General features: G+C 49.8%; 1 protein-coding gene across 5 annotated transcripts in view; it reads left to right on the top strand.

The window, feature by feature from the left end:
* TPCN1 (two pore segment channel 1) overlaps positions 1-17,676 on the top strand; it is a 153,284-nt gene that overhangs the window by 68,067 nt on the left and 67,541 nt on the right. For 4 of the 5 annotated variants that reach the window (XM_073554121.1, XM_073554120.1, XM_073554122.1 and 1 more), the window contains one exon: positions 2,290-2,334. The exons of the other annotated variant lie outside the window; for it this stretch is intronic. In XM_073554121.1, coding sequence (XP_073410222.1) covers positions 2,290-2,334 — 45 coding nt within the window. The remainder of the gene's footprint in view (positions 1-2,289; positions 2,335-17,676) is intronic. 5 annotated transcript variants of the gene reach the window in all.

A 17,676-nucleotide genomic window follows, 5' to 3' on the forward strand; every position in this document is an offset into this window, starting at 1 on the left:
ATGCCAAGTTTAGACATGAATATATTTTATATGTACTTTATTTTTCGGGCTATAAAACGCACCCCAAATGTAGAGGAGGAAAACAGTCAAAAATGAATTTTTAATTTAAATATGGAGGGTTGTCGTCTAGTCTAAATTTAGCTTACCAGGGAGAAGCGGCAGGAGTGGGGGTCACAGGAAGCTGGCTGCAGCAGGTGAGGGATGATGTTACGTGCCCTGGGCTGGGAGGAGGGGGTATCCCGGTAGTGCGAGGCAGGAGCCATTGATTAGCTGGCGTGGGCTTCAGTAAAATGTCGGTGGTGCAGGCAGGAGTGGAGTCCCCGCTGCTCTTATTCATCTCCTGGCGGTGGGTTTCAGGAAAACCCCTCCAAAGGCGGTGCATGTGCAGATTGACATCTCTGCTAGTCATTGAGCCGAGTTTTCAATCTGCGCATGTTCCAACAACAGTGCCATTTTTAAGAAGCCCACTGCCGGAAGACCAATGGCTACTGCCTTACACCACCGACATTTTCCTGAAGCCTCCCACCGGTAGATTCATGGCTCCTGCCTCGCACCACTGGGACAAATCCCTCCTCTCATCCCAGGTACCGCAGCATCGCCCCACTCCTACTGCCACCAGCTTCCTGCAGCGGCGACACTGCCTCCTGTGACCCAGCACCCCCACCCGCTGGTAAACTACATTTGGACTCTTTGGGGGGGAAAAAAGTGCGTCTTATAATCTGAAAAGTATGGTATATAGATATAATGATGCAATCCCTTTTGACAACTGACATGTTTGAGACCTACTGTATATTAAAAGATGTATCAGGGACTTTACAAAAAAACAAAAATGTAAAAATGTATCTAAGCACTAACAGGCAGGTAGTTGCAACTCACCTGCATGTTGTGCACTGTGCCATTCTTCCCCAGATCACAGACCGCTCTTGCCGGGGATTCAGCTGCCTCTGCTGACAAGATGTCACGTACCCCGTCCTGTGTGACACGGCTAGCAGGCCGGTAACTAATACAACAGGACAAAGGGGGATAGGGAAACATTTACAACGATGGGCCCTGCGATAGGGAATGGGAAACGTGGAGACCTCCTGCACTCCCCTGAGTCAGTGTCCCTAACGCTCCTAACGTTCCCTATGCCGGTTCCGCACCGGGCGCCGCTCAGGAACCTGTAGCCCTGGCACTCCCTACACCTATCCCTTGCTAGGGAGCTGGGTGGCGCAGGCACTGGCCCCACCGCTGCACTAACACCAACATGAGGAAAAGTGACAAACAGGGAAACACTTAGCTTTGCTCTGATGCACTTGCTCCTGGCAACAGAGACCAACACCTGAGTGCATCTTCCTCCACCGTGTCCAACACCTGGGTGCAGCTTTACAGCAACAGCGTCCAGCACTGAGTGCCGCCTTGGAGCAACAGAGTCCAGCACCTGAGTGCAGCTGTCCAGCAAACTGAGTGCAGATCTCAGTAAGAGTCCAGCAAACTGAGTGCAGCTCTACACCATAGCTGCCATTCCACCAAGCTTTGCAGGAATTCTTCACTGACACCATAGCTGCCACTCCACCATGCTTTACACAAACTCCTCGCTGACACCATGGCTGCCACTCCAGGACTCTGAATGAGCCGTCCTGGACTCTCCTCCAGCTCCCCATCCAGCTCCTTACTTCACCCAGGATCGTTGGAAAGCGCCCAACAATAATAATATCACCAACGTGAGTGAGCACTACTGACACACCTTTATAGAGCAAACACACCTGTTAGTGATTCCCGTGCAATTACTCTAACCACCACCGGGGGCAAACTATCTCTAAAAACACCAGTGCAATGTCCATACTGGCCACCGGGGTGAAACTATCTCTAAGCACAAGTGCAATGACCATACTGGCCACGGGGACAAAACCAACCCTGAGCAAAACAGCTCACAGGAAAAAAAAAGGTTGCTTGTGCATTTAATCTGTCAGATCCACCCTGGATCATTCATGACACAAGATGGGCCCGGGCTTCTGAGATCATTATAACTGACAGCCGGCTCCCTCAGTTAAGCAGCGGGAATCCAGCTGTCAATCGGAAGGCCTGCCCTGTCGACACAGCGGACCGGAAAAGAAGCCTCCGCTCTGTAGACGTGGTCTGTGACTGCTCTGTGGCAGGTTTGAACAGTTCTGTACACAACAGGCAGGTAAGCTGCAATTATCTACCTGTTAATGTTTAGATTCCGGATATCCTCTTTAATGCCTTATTCTCCCAAATTATGTATGAGATGTTTTACTGATTACTGGTGTAATGTACTCTCTCAATTAGGTATTAACGTCTTGGCGAATTCCAGAGCATTTCAGTATGTTGTATGTGAGTACAATATTTCAGCTTCTTTCCCTTTCATGTATGCATGGTTGTTAGTTGGTGAGAAGCTCTAAGTTAAGCTGTCCGAGTCCTAAATGAAAGCTGGACTAGACTAGACTAGAGACCCATTCTGCACTGAAAACAGACCATAGTTCATATATTTAGATGTCTGCACCATTTCTGGGTGTTTTATTCTACCACGTTCTCTTATCTCCTGGATTAAAGCAGTAGTCCAATAGTATTCGTCCAATCCATTGTCAGAGCTACTGCTAGAATTTTTGCAACTACAATTTTTATTAAAATATGTTAAAGGGAATCTGACAGAATGGTCCTTCCTCCACAAACTGTTTATATGGTCATGTTACCCATTGAAAGATAATGTCTTCCACGCCTTTACCTATGCAATCTATTGTTACCTAACTGAAAAATTGCAAATTTTTTCTTTTATTTATATGGAAACGATGCTTAAGTGTTCTATTCCCAGTGTAGTCAAGCCAATGAGTAATCACTCAAGCAGAGGATTGTGGACATGGACACGAAATAGATCCAGGGAGGCGAAGTTTGTTCCGGGAAGTGCTTTGACTCACCCAGAGAGTTAGGCGTCGGGTTCCTGTTGCTGCACAGCAGGAATCCCGAGCCTTGCATTCGGCAGTCTCCCATTCCTCTCCGGCCGCAGAGGAGGCTGCTCAGCAGACTCGTCGATCCCGGCGCTCTGCTCAGACCAGCTCTGTTGGTTTGGTTGCTGCTGCTACCTCTTGTCCAGCTATAGCAACACATGCTGGTCAGCAGCGAGCTACTCCAGGGACTAAGTCCTCCTTTCGGTCCACTGAGCATGCCCGTGGGACGATCTCTCATTGGAGATCGGAGGTCACATGCTCAGGTCCTTCTCCAGCTCGGATTGGACCATCAGGAAGGTCAGGAAGGTCCCGGAAGGACGCTGCTATAAAAGGTTCGCATGGCCACTTGCTTTACCAGACTGAGGAGTGAGTGTTGTTTGCATGTATGAATGTCTCTGGTGAATGACTCATTAAGAAACCCCTACCCTTGGTACGCATGTGTTGTGCAGCCTAGCCTGTTAAGCGCACAGGCTTAGGTGTAGGTAGAGGCAGAGTCTGAGACTGGCATCAGTGTCCACCGGTGGCTCTGCACACCACCATAGTCAGCGTCTATAGTGGCGTCCGCAGGTGCGACGCCGCGCGCTCAGAAGGTCTAGAGGGACGCTGACCCCGTGTCCTTGGGGCAGAGTTCTGTGACCGCATTCTGTGCGCGCCATTGCCGAGCTCTGTGAGCTAAACAGGCTCTGGCATTTATGTTCTGTGGTAGTGCGGCTCTGTGAGGTAACAAAGTTCGCCCTGTTAATACTGGGTGACGTTAACCCACGTGTGATCTTTTGTATACCGCTTTATACTCCCGCCATTGCTAAGCAGCAGTTTACCACCCCTGCACGGTGGACCCTGGGCTGCGAATGCATCTTACTATTATTTTATTATTTGGTGCGTTCCGCCAGCCCTAATATTATACTAGCGCAAGGGTCTGGCTAGTAATGGCGGACGAACAGCTACTGCTGCAGCACATCCGGCACCTGGAGGGCAAGTTGGCGGCTCTCGAGCGTTCAACCTCGGCTTCAGATGTTACTGCGGTCGCTGTCCAGGCAGCCTCGGAGGCTGTCTACCGTGTCCCCACTATCATCCCTGCACCATTGTTATGCCGTCTCCCGCTGCACGAGAAGTTCTCGGGCGATAGTGCCTCCTGCAGGGGCTTCATGAGCCAGTGCGCTATTCAGTTAGAGCTGCTGGCTGCACGATTCCCTTGTGAGCAGGCTAAGGTGGGATTCATCATTTCTCTTTTGGCTGGCAGGGCTCTGGAATGGGCCAGTCCACTGAGGGAGCGTGACGACCCCGTGGTTCAGAGAGCCTCTCAGTTCCTAGTCTCTCTGAAGCAGGTTTTTCTGGGACCACGGGTCACACATAATACCGCTCTCCAGTTGTTGGCTCTGACACAGGGTTCGTCCCCGGTCAGACAGTATGCCATCCATTTTTGGACACTGGCTTCCGAGTTGGAATGGTCAAACAAGGCCCTTATACCAATTTTTTGGATGGGTTTGACTGACCACGTTAAGGACGCCCTGGCCACTCGGGAGGTTCCCGTCACTCTGGAGGAGCTAATTCCCATCTCCACCCGCATTAATCTCCGCTTCTTAGAGCGAGGGCTTGAGCGCTCCCAGTCCAGACAGAGGTTTAGGTTGGCATCAACCTTCTCTAAACCTCTGGAACCACCCGATCGAGTGTCCGAGCCGTCGGTGGCTATGGAGGTGCCTCGCACGGGCGCTAAGTCCCGCTCTGCTAGAACCTCCACAGCCCGTTTTCATTGCCGACAGTCTGGTCACTTAGCCAGTAGGTGCCCACAGCGCTCGGAGAAACGCCCGCATCTAGTGGCAATAGGAGGAGGCCTACTAGACTCCTCACCATTCTCCTCCAAGCTAACCTTCAAGGGGATGCTAGAGTTCGGTTCCTCCACTCTGGCGGTAGAGGTTTGCGTAGATTCCAGAGCGGAGGGTAATTTTATGTCCTCAGCCTTCGGCACGCAATCCCCTTTGTTATGCTACCTCAGCCTGTCACCATCAGAGTGGTGAACAGCTCGACACTACCCTTGCAGATTACCCATCAGACTGCTCCACTAAGGCTCTCGCTGTCTCCGTTCCATCACGAGACAGTGTCCCTCCTTATAATGCCCGAGGGTATTGATCAGGTTCTCTTTGGAGTTCCCTGGTTGCGTTGCCACTCTCCCCATATAGAGTGGTCCTCGGGGAGAAATCTTAGTTGGAGTAAGACCTGTGAGGGTAGATGTCTGAGTGAATGCGTACAGGTTGCCACCACTGTGACTCCCGCAGATCTTTCTTCACTCCCTAAACAATATCAGCAGTGCGCAGACATGTTCTCCAAGAGAGCGGCAGAGACTCTACTGCCGCACCGCCCCTATGACTGTCCTATAGACCTCTTGCCTGGTGCAGAGCCTCCCCGGGGTCGTGTGTATCCAATGTCTCCCGGAGACAGAGGCCATGTCACAGTATATCAGGGAGAATCTGGCAAGAGGATTTATTAGGAAGGCGGTGTCACCAGCAGGGGCGGGATTCTTCTTTGTTCAGAAGAAGAATGGAGAATTACGGCCTTGCATCGATTACAGGGGTCATAACACCATCACCGTTAAGAATAAGTACCCTCTGCCCTTGATATCGGAACAGTTTGATAGGTTGCGGGGAGCGAGAGTGTTTACCAAGTTCGATCTGCGGGGGGCTTACAACCTGATACGCATGCGTGAGGGAGACGAGTGGAAGACAGCTTTTAATACCAGGGATGGTCATTATGAGTATCTGGTCATGCCCTTTGGCCTCTGTAATGCCCCAGCCGTCTTCCAAGACTTTGTAAACGACATCTTCCGAGATATGCTTTCCTCTTCGGTGGTGGTCTATCTGGATGATATCTTCATCTTCTCTCCAGATATGGAGTCTCACCGGAGAGAGGTTTGCAAGATCTTCGACCATTTACGGGCGAACTCCCTCTACGCCAAGTTGGAGAAGTGCCTGTTTGAGCAGGAATCCTTGCCCTTCCTGGGCTATATCATCTCGGCCCAGGGTTTGGCTATGGATCCTGCCAAACTGCAGGTGGTAATAGACTGGCGGAACCCCACTCCATCAAGGTGGTGCAGAGCTTTTTGGGGTTCATAAACTACTACCGTCAGTTCATTCCTCACTTCTCCACCTTGGTAGCTCCCTTGGTTGCCCTCACCAAAAGGAAGGCTAACTGTTATGATTGAGTCACCGTAGGAGGCAAAAATAGAAATGCTAGCTAAGTCCAGAAAACCAGAGAAGTTGGCAGCTATCGGATTGCAGACCCCTGAACCTATCAACACAACTAGCAGTAGCCGTGGGGGGCTCCTACGAAGCCCTAGGCCCCTCGATCACAGCCGGAGGACTACATAGCCTAAAGCCAGAAAGGGAAATCTAAACTGCCCCAGAGCAGACCCCAAAGCAAAAGGCAGCCCCCCACATATAATGACGGTGAAGCAAGAAGAAAGAACAAAACACAGACAGAAAGATAGACTGAGCAAAGATGGGGCCCCAGCTAGCTTAGATAGGAAAGGACAGGAAGGCTGCTGTCTGCAATCCGTGAAAAACCCTATGAAAATAAGAGCCAACAACTGACAGTAAAAAAGGCCCTGAAGACGCTAGGCTTCAAAAAAGGCTATGTCAGTACTCAGGAATATTCTGAAGACAGAGCAACAGGCAAAAGGAGATTCAGCTCACCCCAGCAGGGAATGGCAGAATCCAGAAAAGCAAGGAAAACAAAACACTAATGCAAAAAGGCAAAGCAGAAATCTTAGCTTTAGATGAGCAGGAATCAGACTGGTTTCCTAGAAGTCCACAGAGAAATCACCCGCAAGCCAGAAGGGCGTCGGCAGCCTTATATCCAGTCATTAACTCCACTCAGCCAGTCATCATCATCAGCCCCAGGTGTTTGACAATCAGGCTCACTACCTTTCTTCACCAGAAGAGGGAGTTCCTCGGGCCTCAGTAGTGAAGGGGAAAATGAACTCACAACAGTACCTCCCCCTTGAGGAGGGGTCACCGAACCCTCAACCACGCCACCAGGGCGATCAGGGTGAGCCCGATGAAAGGCACGCACCAATCTTGGCATGAATAGCAGAGGCAGAGACCCAGGAATTATCCTCCTGACCATAACCCTTCCACTTAACCAAATACTGGAGTCTCCATCTAGCCAGACGGGAATCCAGTACTTTTTCTACCTCATATTCCATGTTACCTTCAACCAATACAGGGTCTGGAGGTGCAACCCCCGGAACAACAGGTTCAACAAACCTCTTCAACAAAGATTTATGGAACACATTATGGATTTTAAATGTGACAGGAAGAGCCAAACGAGAAGAGACCGGATTAATAATCTCCAAAATCTTGTAAGGTCCAATAAATCTAGGCTTAAACTTAGGAGAAGCCACCTTCATAGCAATATTTTTTGATGATAACCACACCATATCACCAACCTTAAACTGGGGACCAATGGTCCTATGTCGGTTGGAAAACCGCTGGGCCTTTTCCTGGGAGAGAGATAACTTATCCACCACTTGGTCCCAGATCTGGTGCATTCTCTCCACCACAGTGTCAACACCTGGGCAGGCAGAGGGCTCCACCTGCCCTGAAGAAAATCGAGGATGAAACCCAAAGTTACAAAAAAAAGGTGACATCAAAGTGGCAGAACTAGCTCTATTATTTAAAGCAAATTCGGCCAAGGGTAAAAATGAAACCCAATCATCCTGATCAGCAGAAATAAAACATCTCAAATATGACTCCAAGGTCTGGTTTGTTCTCTCTGTCTGCCCATTGGTCTGAGGGTGAAAAGCAGAGGAGAAGGACAACTGAATTCCCAGCTTGGAACAGAAAGTTCTCCAAAATCTAGACACAAACTGGACTCCTCTGTCAGATACAATGTTCTCAGGAATCCCGTGCAAGCGAACCACCTGTTGTAAAAACAGGGGCACCAATTCAGAGGAAGACGGCAACTTAGGGAGTGGTACAAGATGAACCATCTTAGAGAACCTATCACAAATCACCCAAATAACAGTCATCCTTTGAGAGACAGGCATATCAGAGATGAAATCCATTGAAATATGGGTCCATGGCCTCTTGGGGACAGGCAAAGGCATCAACAACCCACTAGAGCGAGAACACGATTTAGACCGGGAGCACGTCCCACAGGACTGCACAAAATTCCTGACATCACGAGACAAGGAGGGCCACCAAAAAGACCGACTCACCAGATCTCTAGTACCAAAAATACCTGGATGACCAGCCAAAGCAGAGCAATGAACTTCAGACATCACTCTCTTCTTCCACTGGTCAGGAACATACAACTTTCCACTGGGACAACGCTCAGGTTTGTCCTCCTGGAACTCTTCCAGAGCACGTCTCAAATCGGGCGAGATGGCAGAAAGAACTACCCCTTCGCCTAAGATGGTAGCAGGCTTGGTCACCACAGGAGAATCAGCAAAGAAGCTCCTAGAGAGGGCGTCAGCCTTGACATTCTTAGTTCCAGGAAGAAAAGAAACCACAAAATCAAAACGTGTAAAAAACAAGGCCCACCTAGCCTGTCTAGGGTTCAAGCGCTTAGCCTACTCTAGGTAAATCAAATTCTTGTGGTCAGTGAGGACCACGACTTGATGCTTAGCTCCCTCCAACCAATATCTCCACTCCTCAAATGCCCATTTCATGGCTAACAGTTCCCGATTCCCCACATCATAGTTACGTTCAGATGGAGAGAACTTTCGGGAAAAGAAAGCACAGGGATTCATTTTAGATGTTACAGGATCCTTTTGGGACAAAACAGCTCCTGCACCAATCTCAGAAGCATCCACCTCTACCTGGAACGGAAGTGAGACATCAGGTTGCCGCAAAACCGGGGCGGAGGTGAATCTTCGCTTCAGCTCCTGAAAGGAAGAAACAGCCTCCGGAGACCAATTTAACACATCAGCACCCTTCTTGGTCAAATCAGTCAATGGCTTGGCAATACTAGAAAATTTTGCTATAAATTTCCGATAAAAATTAGCAAAACCCAAAAACTTCTGGAGGGCCTTCAAAGAAGTGGGCTGAACCCAATCGTAAATGGCCTGTACCTTGGCCGGGTCCATTTCAATAGTTGACGGGGACAAAATAAATCCCAAAAAAGAAATCCTCTGTACTCCAAAAAGGCATTTAGATCCTTTGACATACAGGGAATTCTCCCTCAAGATCCGGAACACAGTCCGAATATGTTCCACATGAGAATCCCAATCCTTGGAGAAGATCAAAATATCATCCAGATAGGTAATCAAAAATTTATCGACAAAATCTCGGAAAATATCGTTCATGTAGCACTGGAAGACAGAAGGGGCATTAGTGAGCCCAAAAGGCATCACCAGGTACTCAAAATGTCCCTCCGGAGTATTAAACGCCGTCTTCCATTCATCCCCATGCTTAATGCGAATAAGATTTTACGCCCCCCTGAGGTCAAGCTTGGTAAACCAGCAAGCACCTTTAACTCTGGAGAATAGATCAGAAATCAGGGGTAACGGATACTGATATTTAACATTAATTTTGTTGAGAGCACGATAATCAATACAAGGTCTTAATGATCCATCCTTTTTGGCTACAAAAAAAAAATGGCACCTAAGGGTGACGAGGATGGTCTAATATGACCCTTCTCCAACGCCTCCTTAATATAGGATCGCATAGCCTCGTGCTCGGATACAGATAAATTGAAGAGCCGACCCTTGGGAAATTTACACCCCGGGCTCAGTTCAATTGCACAGTCATAACTCCTATGAGGAGGCAGAGACGCAGACTCATTCTCACTAAATACATCATAAAAGTCCGCCAAATAATCAGGAATATCATGCGACTGAGGAGAGGTGGAAAACACCGGAGCCTCACTAAAGGCACACCGACAACCCCAACTCACCACAGACACAGATTTCCAATCCAAAACTGGATTATGAATTTGTAACCAGGGAAACCCCAGAACAATAGTATCATGCAGATTATGTAACACCAAAAACCTGCAATTTTCTTGATGGTCTGGGGCGACCCGCATGACCACCTGGGTCCAAAACTGAGGTTTATTTTTAGCCAAAGGAGTAGCATCAATCCCCCTCAAAGGGATAGGCGTCTGCAGAGGTGTCATCGGAAATCCACAACGGTTAGCAAAATCCAAGTCCATTAGGTTTAGAGCTGCTCCCGAATCCACAAAAGCCTTGGCGGAAAATGTGGACAGGGAGCAGATCAGAGTAATAGCCAGAAGAAACTTAGGTTGAACACCACCAACAGAAAACGTGTGTGCAAGGCGTTTCTCGCGTTTAGGACAGACAGAAATAATATGCGAGGCATCTCCACAGAAAAAACACAACTTATTACGCCTTCTGAACTCCTGACGCTGCTCTCTGGAAAAAACTATCACATTGCATAGGTTCAGACATCTGTTCAACAGGTGGCAACACCTCTCGTGCAGCTCTGCGTTCGCGCAAACGGCGATCAACCTGAATGGCTAAAGACATAGAATCGTCAAGACCAGAGGGAACAGGAAATCCCACCATAGTATCTTTTACGGCTTCTGACAACCCCTTCCGAAAGAGAGCAGCCAAGGCATTATCATTCCAGGTAGTAAGTACTGCCCACTTTCGGAATTTTTGACAGTACAATTCTGCAAAATCACGACCCTGGTTCAATTCCAGCAGGGTCTTTTCAGCCTGATCAATGGCATTAGGTTCGTCATACAACAACCCCAAGGCCTGAAAAAATGCGTTCACATTAGTCAGAATAGGATCATCTGGTTTCAAAGAAAACGCCCAATCCTGGGGATCGCCACGCAGCAAAGAGATGACAATTTTAACCTGCTGCGCGGAGCTCCTTGACGAGTTAGACTTCAAGGCAAAAAATAATTTACAATTATTTTTGAAATTCAAAAATTTAGACCTATCCCCAAAAAATACATCAGGTGTAGGAATCTTTGGTTCAGCAGTATGTGAATGAGCAAGGTAGGCGGAAATTCCCCGCACTTCCGCAGCGAGCTGCTCCACACGATCAGACAATTGCTTTATCTCCATTGAGAGAAAAAAAAATTCCCCCTACGGCCTCAGAGATATAGAGGAAAAAATATACACACTTTTTTTTTTTTTTTTACAATTCTTTCCTGCAATTGAGTACCCTAGGATCTGCGGTATGGCGGGTGATTCTGTTATGAATGAGTCACCGTAGGAGGCAAAAATAGAAATGCTAGCTAAGTCCAGAAAACCAGAGAAGTTGGCAGCTATCGGATTGCAGACCCCTGAACCTATCAACACAACTAGCAGTAGCCGTGGGGGGCTCCTACGAAGCCCTAGGCCCCTCGATCACAGCCGGAGGACTACATAGCCTAAAGACAGAAAGGGAAATCTAAACTGCCACAGAGCAGACCCCAAAGCAAAAGGCAGCCCCCCACATATAATGACGGTGAAGCAAGAAGAAAGAACAAAACACAGACAGAATGATAGACTGAGCAAAGATGGGGCCCCAGCTAGCTTAGATAGGAAAGGACAGGAAGGCTGCTGTCTGCAATCCGTGAAAAACCCTATGAAAATAAGAGCCAACAACTGACAGTAAAAAAGGCCCTGAAGACGCTAGGCTTCAAAAAAGGCTATGTCAGTACTCAGGAATATTCTGAAGACAGAGCAACAGGCAAAAGGAGATTCAGCTCACCCCAGCAGGGAATGGCAGAATCCAGAAAAGCAAGGAAAACAAAACACTAATGCAAAAAGGCAAAGCAGAAATCTTAGCTTTAGATGAGCAGGAATCAGACTGGTTTCCTAGAAGTCCACAGAGAAATCACCCGCAAGCCAGAAGGGCGTCGGCAGCCTTATATCCAGTCGTTAACTCCACTCAGCCAGTCATCATCATCAGCCCCAGGTGTTTGACAATCAGGCTCACTACCTTTCTTCACCAGAAGAGGGAGTTCCTCGGGCCTCAGTAGTGAAGGGGAAAATGAACTCACAACAGCTAACCCCAAGTTATGGTCGGAACAGGACTCCAAGGCCTTTTCCTCTATCAAGTCCCACTTTGGTAGCGCTCCCATTCTACATCGTCCCGATGTAGATAAACCCTTAATCTTGGAAGTAGATGCTTCTTCCGTCGGTTCCGGAGCGGTCCTGTTACAGAAGAACGCTCAGGGTCGGAAACACCCCTGCTTCTTCTCTAAAACTTTTTCACCGGCGGAGAGGAACTATTCCATCGGGGACAGGGAGTTGCTAGCGATGAAATTGGCCTTATCGGAGTGGAGACATCTCCTGGCGGGTGCTTGGTACCCTTTCCAGGTGTTCACTGACCATAAAAACTTGGTCTATCTCCAAACCGCCGGTTAAATTCTCGCCAAGCTCGATGGTCTCTCTTCTTCTCCCGATTCCACTTCACCCTATATTTCCTTTCCGGTGAGAAGAATGTCCGGGCCGATGCGCTCTCTCGTTCCGTGGTGACAACGGAGGAGGAGCCTCGGTTAATTGTACCATCTGAGAGCCTGAGGACAGTGGCTCCAGTCGCCTTTGAGTCCGTACCCCCAGGTAAGACTTTCGTCCCTGCCCATTTGCGTCCGGAGGTCCTCTCTTGGGCTCATGCGTCCAGGGTGGGTGGACACTTTGGTACTAAGCGAACAGTTGAGCTTTTGGCGAGGACGTACTGGTGCCCGCATTCGGCTCGTGACGTCAGAGACTATATTCAGGCGTGCGTCTCCTGCGCCAAGAATAAGTCCTCCCGGCAGCGACCCGCTGGGTTACTTTACCCCTTACCGGTGGCGGACAGGCCCTGGGAGATGGTTGGCATGGACTTTGTGGTGGGTCTACCCAAGTCCAGTGGCAGCACAGTTATTTGGGTCGTCACCGACCATTTTTGTAAAATGGTGCACTTGGTGCCTCTCTCTCGGCTACCTTCCGCACGGGGCCTTGCAGTGTTTTTCATTAAACACGTTTTCCGGTTACACGGCATGCCAGACAGGATTGTCAGTGACCAGGGTCCCCAGTTTGCGTCTCGGTTCTGGAGAGAGCTCTGTCGCTTGCTCAGTATCGAGCTGAATTTCTTCTCGGCCTATCATCTCGAGACGAACGGGTTGGTAGAGAGGGCCAACCAGACCCTGGTCACATATCTCCATTTTGTCTCGGCCAGGCAGGATGACTGGGCATCCTTGTTGCCTTGGGCAGAGTTCGCCTTGAACAACATTGTGGCCGATTCCACCAGCCAGACCCCATTCCTCCTTAACTACGGCCAACAAGGGAACAAGGGGGCATCCTCTACGTCTGGAGGAAGGAAGGTTTAAGCATACTCACAGACGCAGATTCTTTACTGTAAGAGCAGTGAGACTATGGAACTTGCTGCCATATGATGTTGTAATGAGTGATTCCCTACTAAAATTTAAGAAGGGACTGGATGCCTTTCTTGAAAAGTATATTAAAATATTACAGGGTATATACACTAGTTTCCTTAATATTGCGTTGATCCAGGGAACTAGCCTGATTGCCGTATGTGGAGTCGGGAAGGAATTTTTTTCCACAATGTGAAGCTTACTGTTTGCAACATGGGTTTTTTTGCCTTCCTCTGGATCAACATGTTAGGGCAAGTTAGGATAGGATATGGGTTGAACTAGATGGACTTAAAGTCTTCCTTCAACCTTAATAATAACTATGTAACATCCCCGTGTCCCTGGGTCCATGCCCGTGTCATCCACCAACTCTAGGTTGGCAGACTGGGCGGTGGAGGCATGTGATATTTGGGACCGCTCCCAGGATGCTATTCGGGCCTCTAAGGAGAGAATGAGGGTCTCCGTGGACGCACACCGGCGTCCTGCTCCAACCTTCTCCCCTGGCGACTTAGTGTGGCTCTCTGCCCGTAACATCAGGCTGCGAGTCGAGCCCACTAAGTTCGCTCCTCGCTACAGTGGTCCTTTTAAAGTCCTCGAGCAGATCAGCTCTGTGTTCTATCGGCTGGCCCTTCCACCACACTTGGCTATCTCTGACACCTTCCTCGTGTCCCTCGGAGTTCTCCGAGTCATCTGCCGGAACATCAGACCTGTCCTCAGACGAGTTTGAGGTTAATGCCATCGTGGGATGCAGGGTGGTACGTGGAAAAAGTTTTATTTGGTGGACTGGAAGGGTCATGGTCCAGAAGCTTGGACATGGGAGCCAGTGGAGAACATCCGCGCTTCGCTTCTCATTGCGGCATTTGAGCGTAGCGAGGCTCAGAGGGGAGGGGGCCCTAGGAGGGAGGGTAATGTTAGGCGTCGGGTTCCTGTCGCTGCACAGCAGGAATCCCGAGCCTTGCATTCGGCAGTCTCCCATTCCTCTCCGGCCACAGAGGAGGCTGCTCAGCAGACTCGTCCATCCCGGCGCTCTGCGCAGACCAGCTCTGTGGGTTTGGTTGCTGCTGCCACCTCTGGTCCAGCTATAGCAACGCATGCTGGTCAGCAGCGAGCTACTCCAGGGACTAAGTCCTCCTTTCGGTCCACTGAGCATGCCCGTGGGACGATCTCTCATTGGAGATCGGAGGTCACATGTTCAGGTCATTCTCCAGCTTGCATTGGACCATCAGGAAGGTCCCGGAAGGATGCTGCTATAAAAGGTTTGCATGGCCGCTCGGCCATGCGCTAGTATAGACTGCATTACCAGACTGAGGAGTGAGTGTTGTATGCATGTATGGATGTCTCTGGTGAATGACTCAAGAACCCCCTTCCCTTGGTACGCATGTGATGTGCAGCCTAGCCTGTTAAGCGCCCAGGCTTAGGTGTAGGTAGAGGCAGAGTCTGAGACTGGCATCAGTGTCCACCGGTGGCTCTGCACGCCACGGTGCACGTGCTCAACACTCCACCATAGTCAGCGTCTATAGTGGCGTCCGCAGGTGCGACGCCGCGTGCTCAGAAGGTCTAGAGGGACTCTGACCCCGTGTCCTTGGGGCAGAGTTCTGTGACCGCATTCTGTGCGCTCCCTTGCCGAGCTCTGTGAGCTAAACAGGCTCCGGCATTTATGTTCTTCGGTAGTGCGGCTCTGTGAGGTAACAGAGTTTGCACTGTTCACACTGGGTGACGTTAACCCACGTGTGACCTTTTGTATACCGCTTTATACTTCCACCATTGCTAAGCAGCAGTTTACCACCCCTGCACGGTGGACCCCGGGCTGCGAACGCACCTTACTATTATTTTATTATTTGGTGCGTTCCGCCAGCCCTAACACAGAGCATTTAAGCCTCATATGCCTATGAATTACAATTTCGATTTTTTTTTTTTCTGTTAAAGAGCAACAAATTACTTATGTAAAGGTGTGGATGACATTGTATTTCGGAGAGCAGCATGACCATATAATTAGATTGGGTGAGGGACATTGTGTCATCCTGACAGATGCCATTTAAGGCTAGTGTATAGCTGCTGAATTCTTGTCTGGTTAGTCCCTTTAACATGTGTTAACCTCAGCTGAATGAGCATTTGAATGGGTGATAAGTAGCTCATGTTAGATCTTACTGGTAAAAATTCTCTTTGCTGGATCTTTTGTTTCAGGTGCTATACATTCAGCAACACAAATTGATTTTTTTGGCCAGCTTAGTTTATTGGTGATAAATAATTAGATGCATAATTAAAGTGTTTATGACCTGAGGATCTGATGTATTGTTTGTCAGTAATGGGACCGACCTATGCCTCTTTCTGGAGAGCCTTTTGTATATATATATATAATATGTATTGTAAGGTAGCGCTTTCATTCGGGTAGGGGATTCTCGCTTGGCAGCCAAATAACCAGATCCGGCACGGGTTTTCCAAAAAATAACCAGTCCATGCGGTTTATTCATGCATCAAAACTATCAAAGCAATAGAAAACAGCATAGCGTCCATGACAGAGCTTCACTCTGTTAGCCCTGTGGTCACAAGGGTTATGCAAAGTTCCTTACGCAGGCTCTTCAGCCTCACAGATATCTCACCCCGTCAGGGTTTACCTCATGGCCGCTTCACCACGCTGCAGACGTCCATTCCCTCCAGGGAACTATCAGGCACGTGCAGCCATTAACACAGCGTTCACTTGCTGTCAGGAAAACAGCCCCATCTCTCTCAGACGGGACCTTCCAAATCGGACCAACCAGGTCCCAGCATTCACTCCATGTGACCTACCCTGGCCACCTTATATGGTCCGTAGCCACGCCCACCGGGTCACATGGCTATGACCTCATCACAGGTCCTTCAACCACTCATACACACTTAACAATAGCGTTCTTAAACACACACCCTGGGTGGGTTTGTAGGTAACTGGTTTTGCCCGTCTCACCAGCTACCTGGAGACTTCTCCCTGACACATTGGAACGAAAGATCAGCTCTGCTGATCAGCACATAAGCCTCCATCCCAAGGCCACCCACCTTGAGATGCATAAGGATCCTTTAGCACCCTGCTACTGTTACCACTCTGGACAAGGCTATCCATTCGTCCTGGGACACCCACACAGCGCCCCCTAGCGGACACAGTGGTCACTACACCACAATATATACACCGTATTTTTCGGACTATAAGACGCACCGGACCATAAGACACACCCCAAATTTTCAGAAGGAAAATAGGGAGAAAAATAATAATGTGTCAAATGGGGAAATGGGGGTCCGTCTTACAGTCCGAATTCAGCTTACCAGGGAAGGGATCCAGCATAGGTGGAGGAGTGGTCACAGGGGTCGTTTGGTGTTCCAGACTGGTGCGTGGCCTCCAGGAAATACAAATCCCAAGCTGGTGCAGTGGCGGCTCTTTGCTGGGGCACTGTGCTGGGGATGGGGGCTGTGCTGGGGCACTGTGCTGCTGTGCAGGGGCACTGTCCTGGGGCACTGTGCTCTGGTGCAGGGGCTCTGTGCTGGGGTGCTGTGCTCTGGTGTAGGGGCGCTGTGCTCTGGTGCAGGGGCGCTGTGCTGGGGTGCTGTGCAGGTGCACTGCGCTGCTGTTCTGGGGCACTGTGCTGCTGTGCTGGGGCACTGTGCTCTGGTGCAAGGGCGCTGTGCTGGGGTGCTGTGGTCTGGTGCAGGGGCGCTGTGCTCTGGTGCAGGGGCGCTGTGCTGGGGGTGCTGTGCAGGTGCACTGTGCTGCTGTGCCAGGGTGCTGTGCTGGGGTACTGAGCAGGGGCACTGTGCTTGGGTGTTGTGCAGGGGCACTGTGCAGCTGTGCTGGGGTGCTGTGCTCCGGTGCAGGGGCGGTGGCTCCGCTGGCATTTCATCAAAGCCCAGAGGCCACGCACATCTGTTGCTGCCATGTTGCGGTGGCCTCCGGGAACATGGACGCTGGGAAGATGGCTGCCGGTCCGGGGATGGCGCATGCTCAGGATCAGATCTCGTCCCGAGATCTCAGGAGACGAGATTCAAATCTCGGCAATGAGATCTCCCGAGATCTCGGGATGAGATCTGAACATGAGCATAGGCCATCCCTGGACCAGCGGCCATCTTCCCGACGTCCATGTTCCTGGAGGCCACCGCAACATGGCAGCAACAGATGTGTGGGGCCTCCGGGCTTTGAGGATTGAGGAAATGCCGGCGGAGCAGCCCCACAGAGAACATATATTGCGACCATAAGACGCACGCCCCACTTTCCCCAAAAATTTTTGGGGAAAAAAGTGTGTCTTATGGTCCGAAAAATACGGTATATAATTATATGCCAAAAGTGTCTGCCATTGACATAGCATAGACACGCTGTGTTTATGACCAATGTCGGCACATATGCTCAGGCCTATAGGAAGCACTGTAGGCAAGGCCGTACAGTTCAGAGCACCGTTCCATC

Source organism: Dendrobates tinctorius, unplaced genomic scaffold, assembly GCF_039654945.1.
Source record: "Dendrobates tinctorius isolate UK_male_01 unplaced genomic scaffold, ASM3965494v1 ptg000206l, whole genome shotgun sequence".
NCBI lineage: Eukaryota > Metazoa > Chordata > Amphibia > Anura > Dendrobatidae > Dendrobates > Dendrobates tinctorius.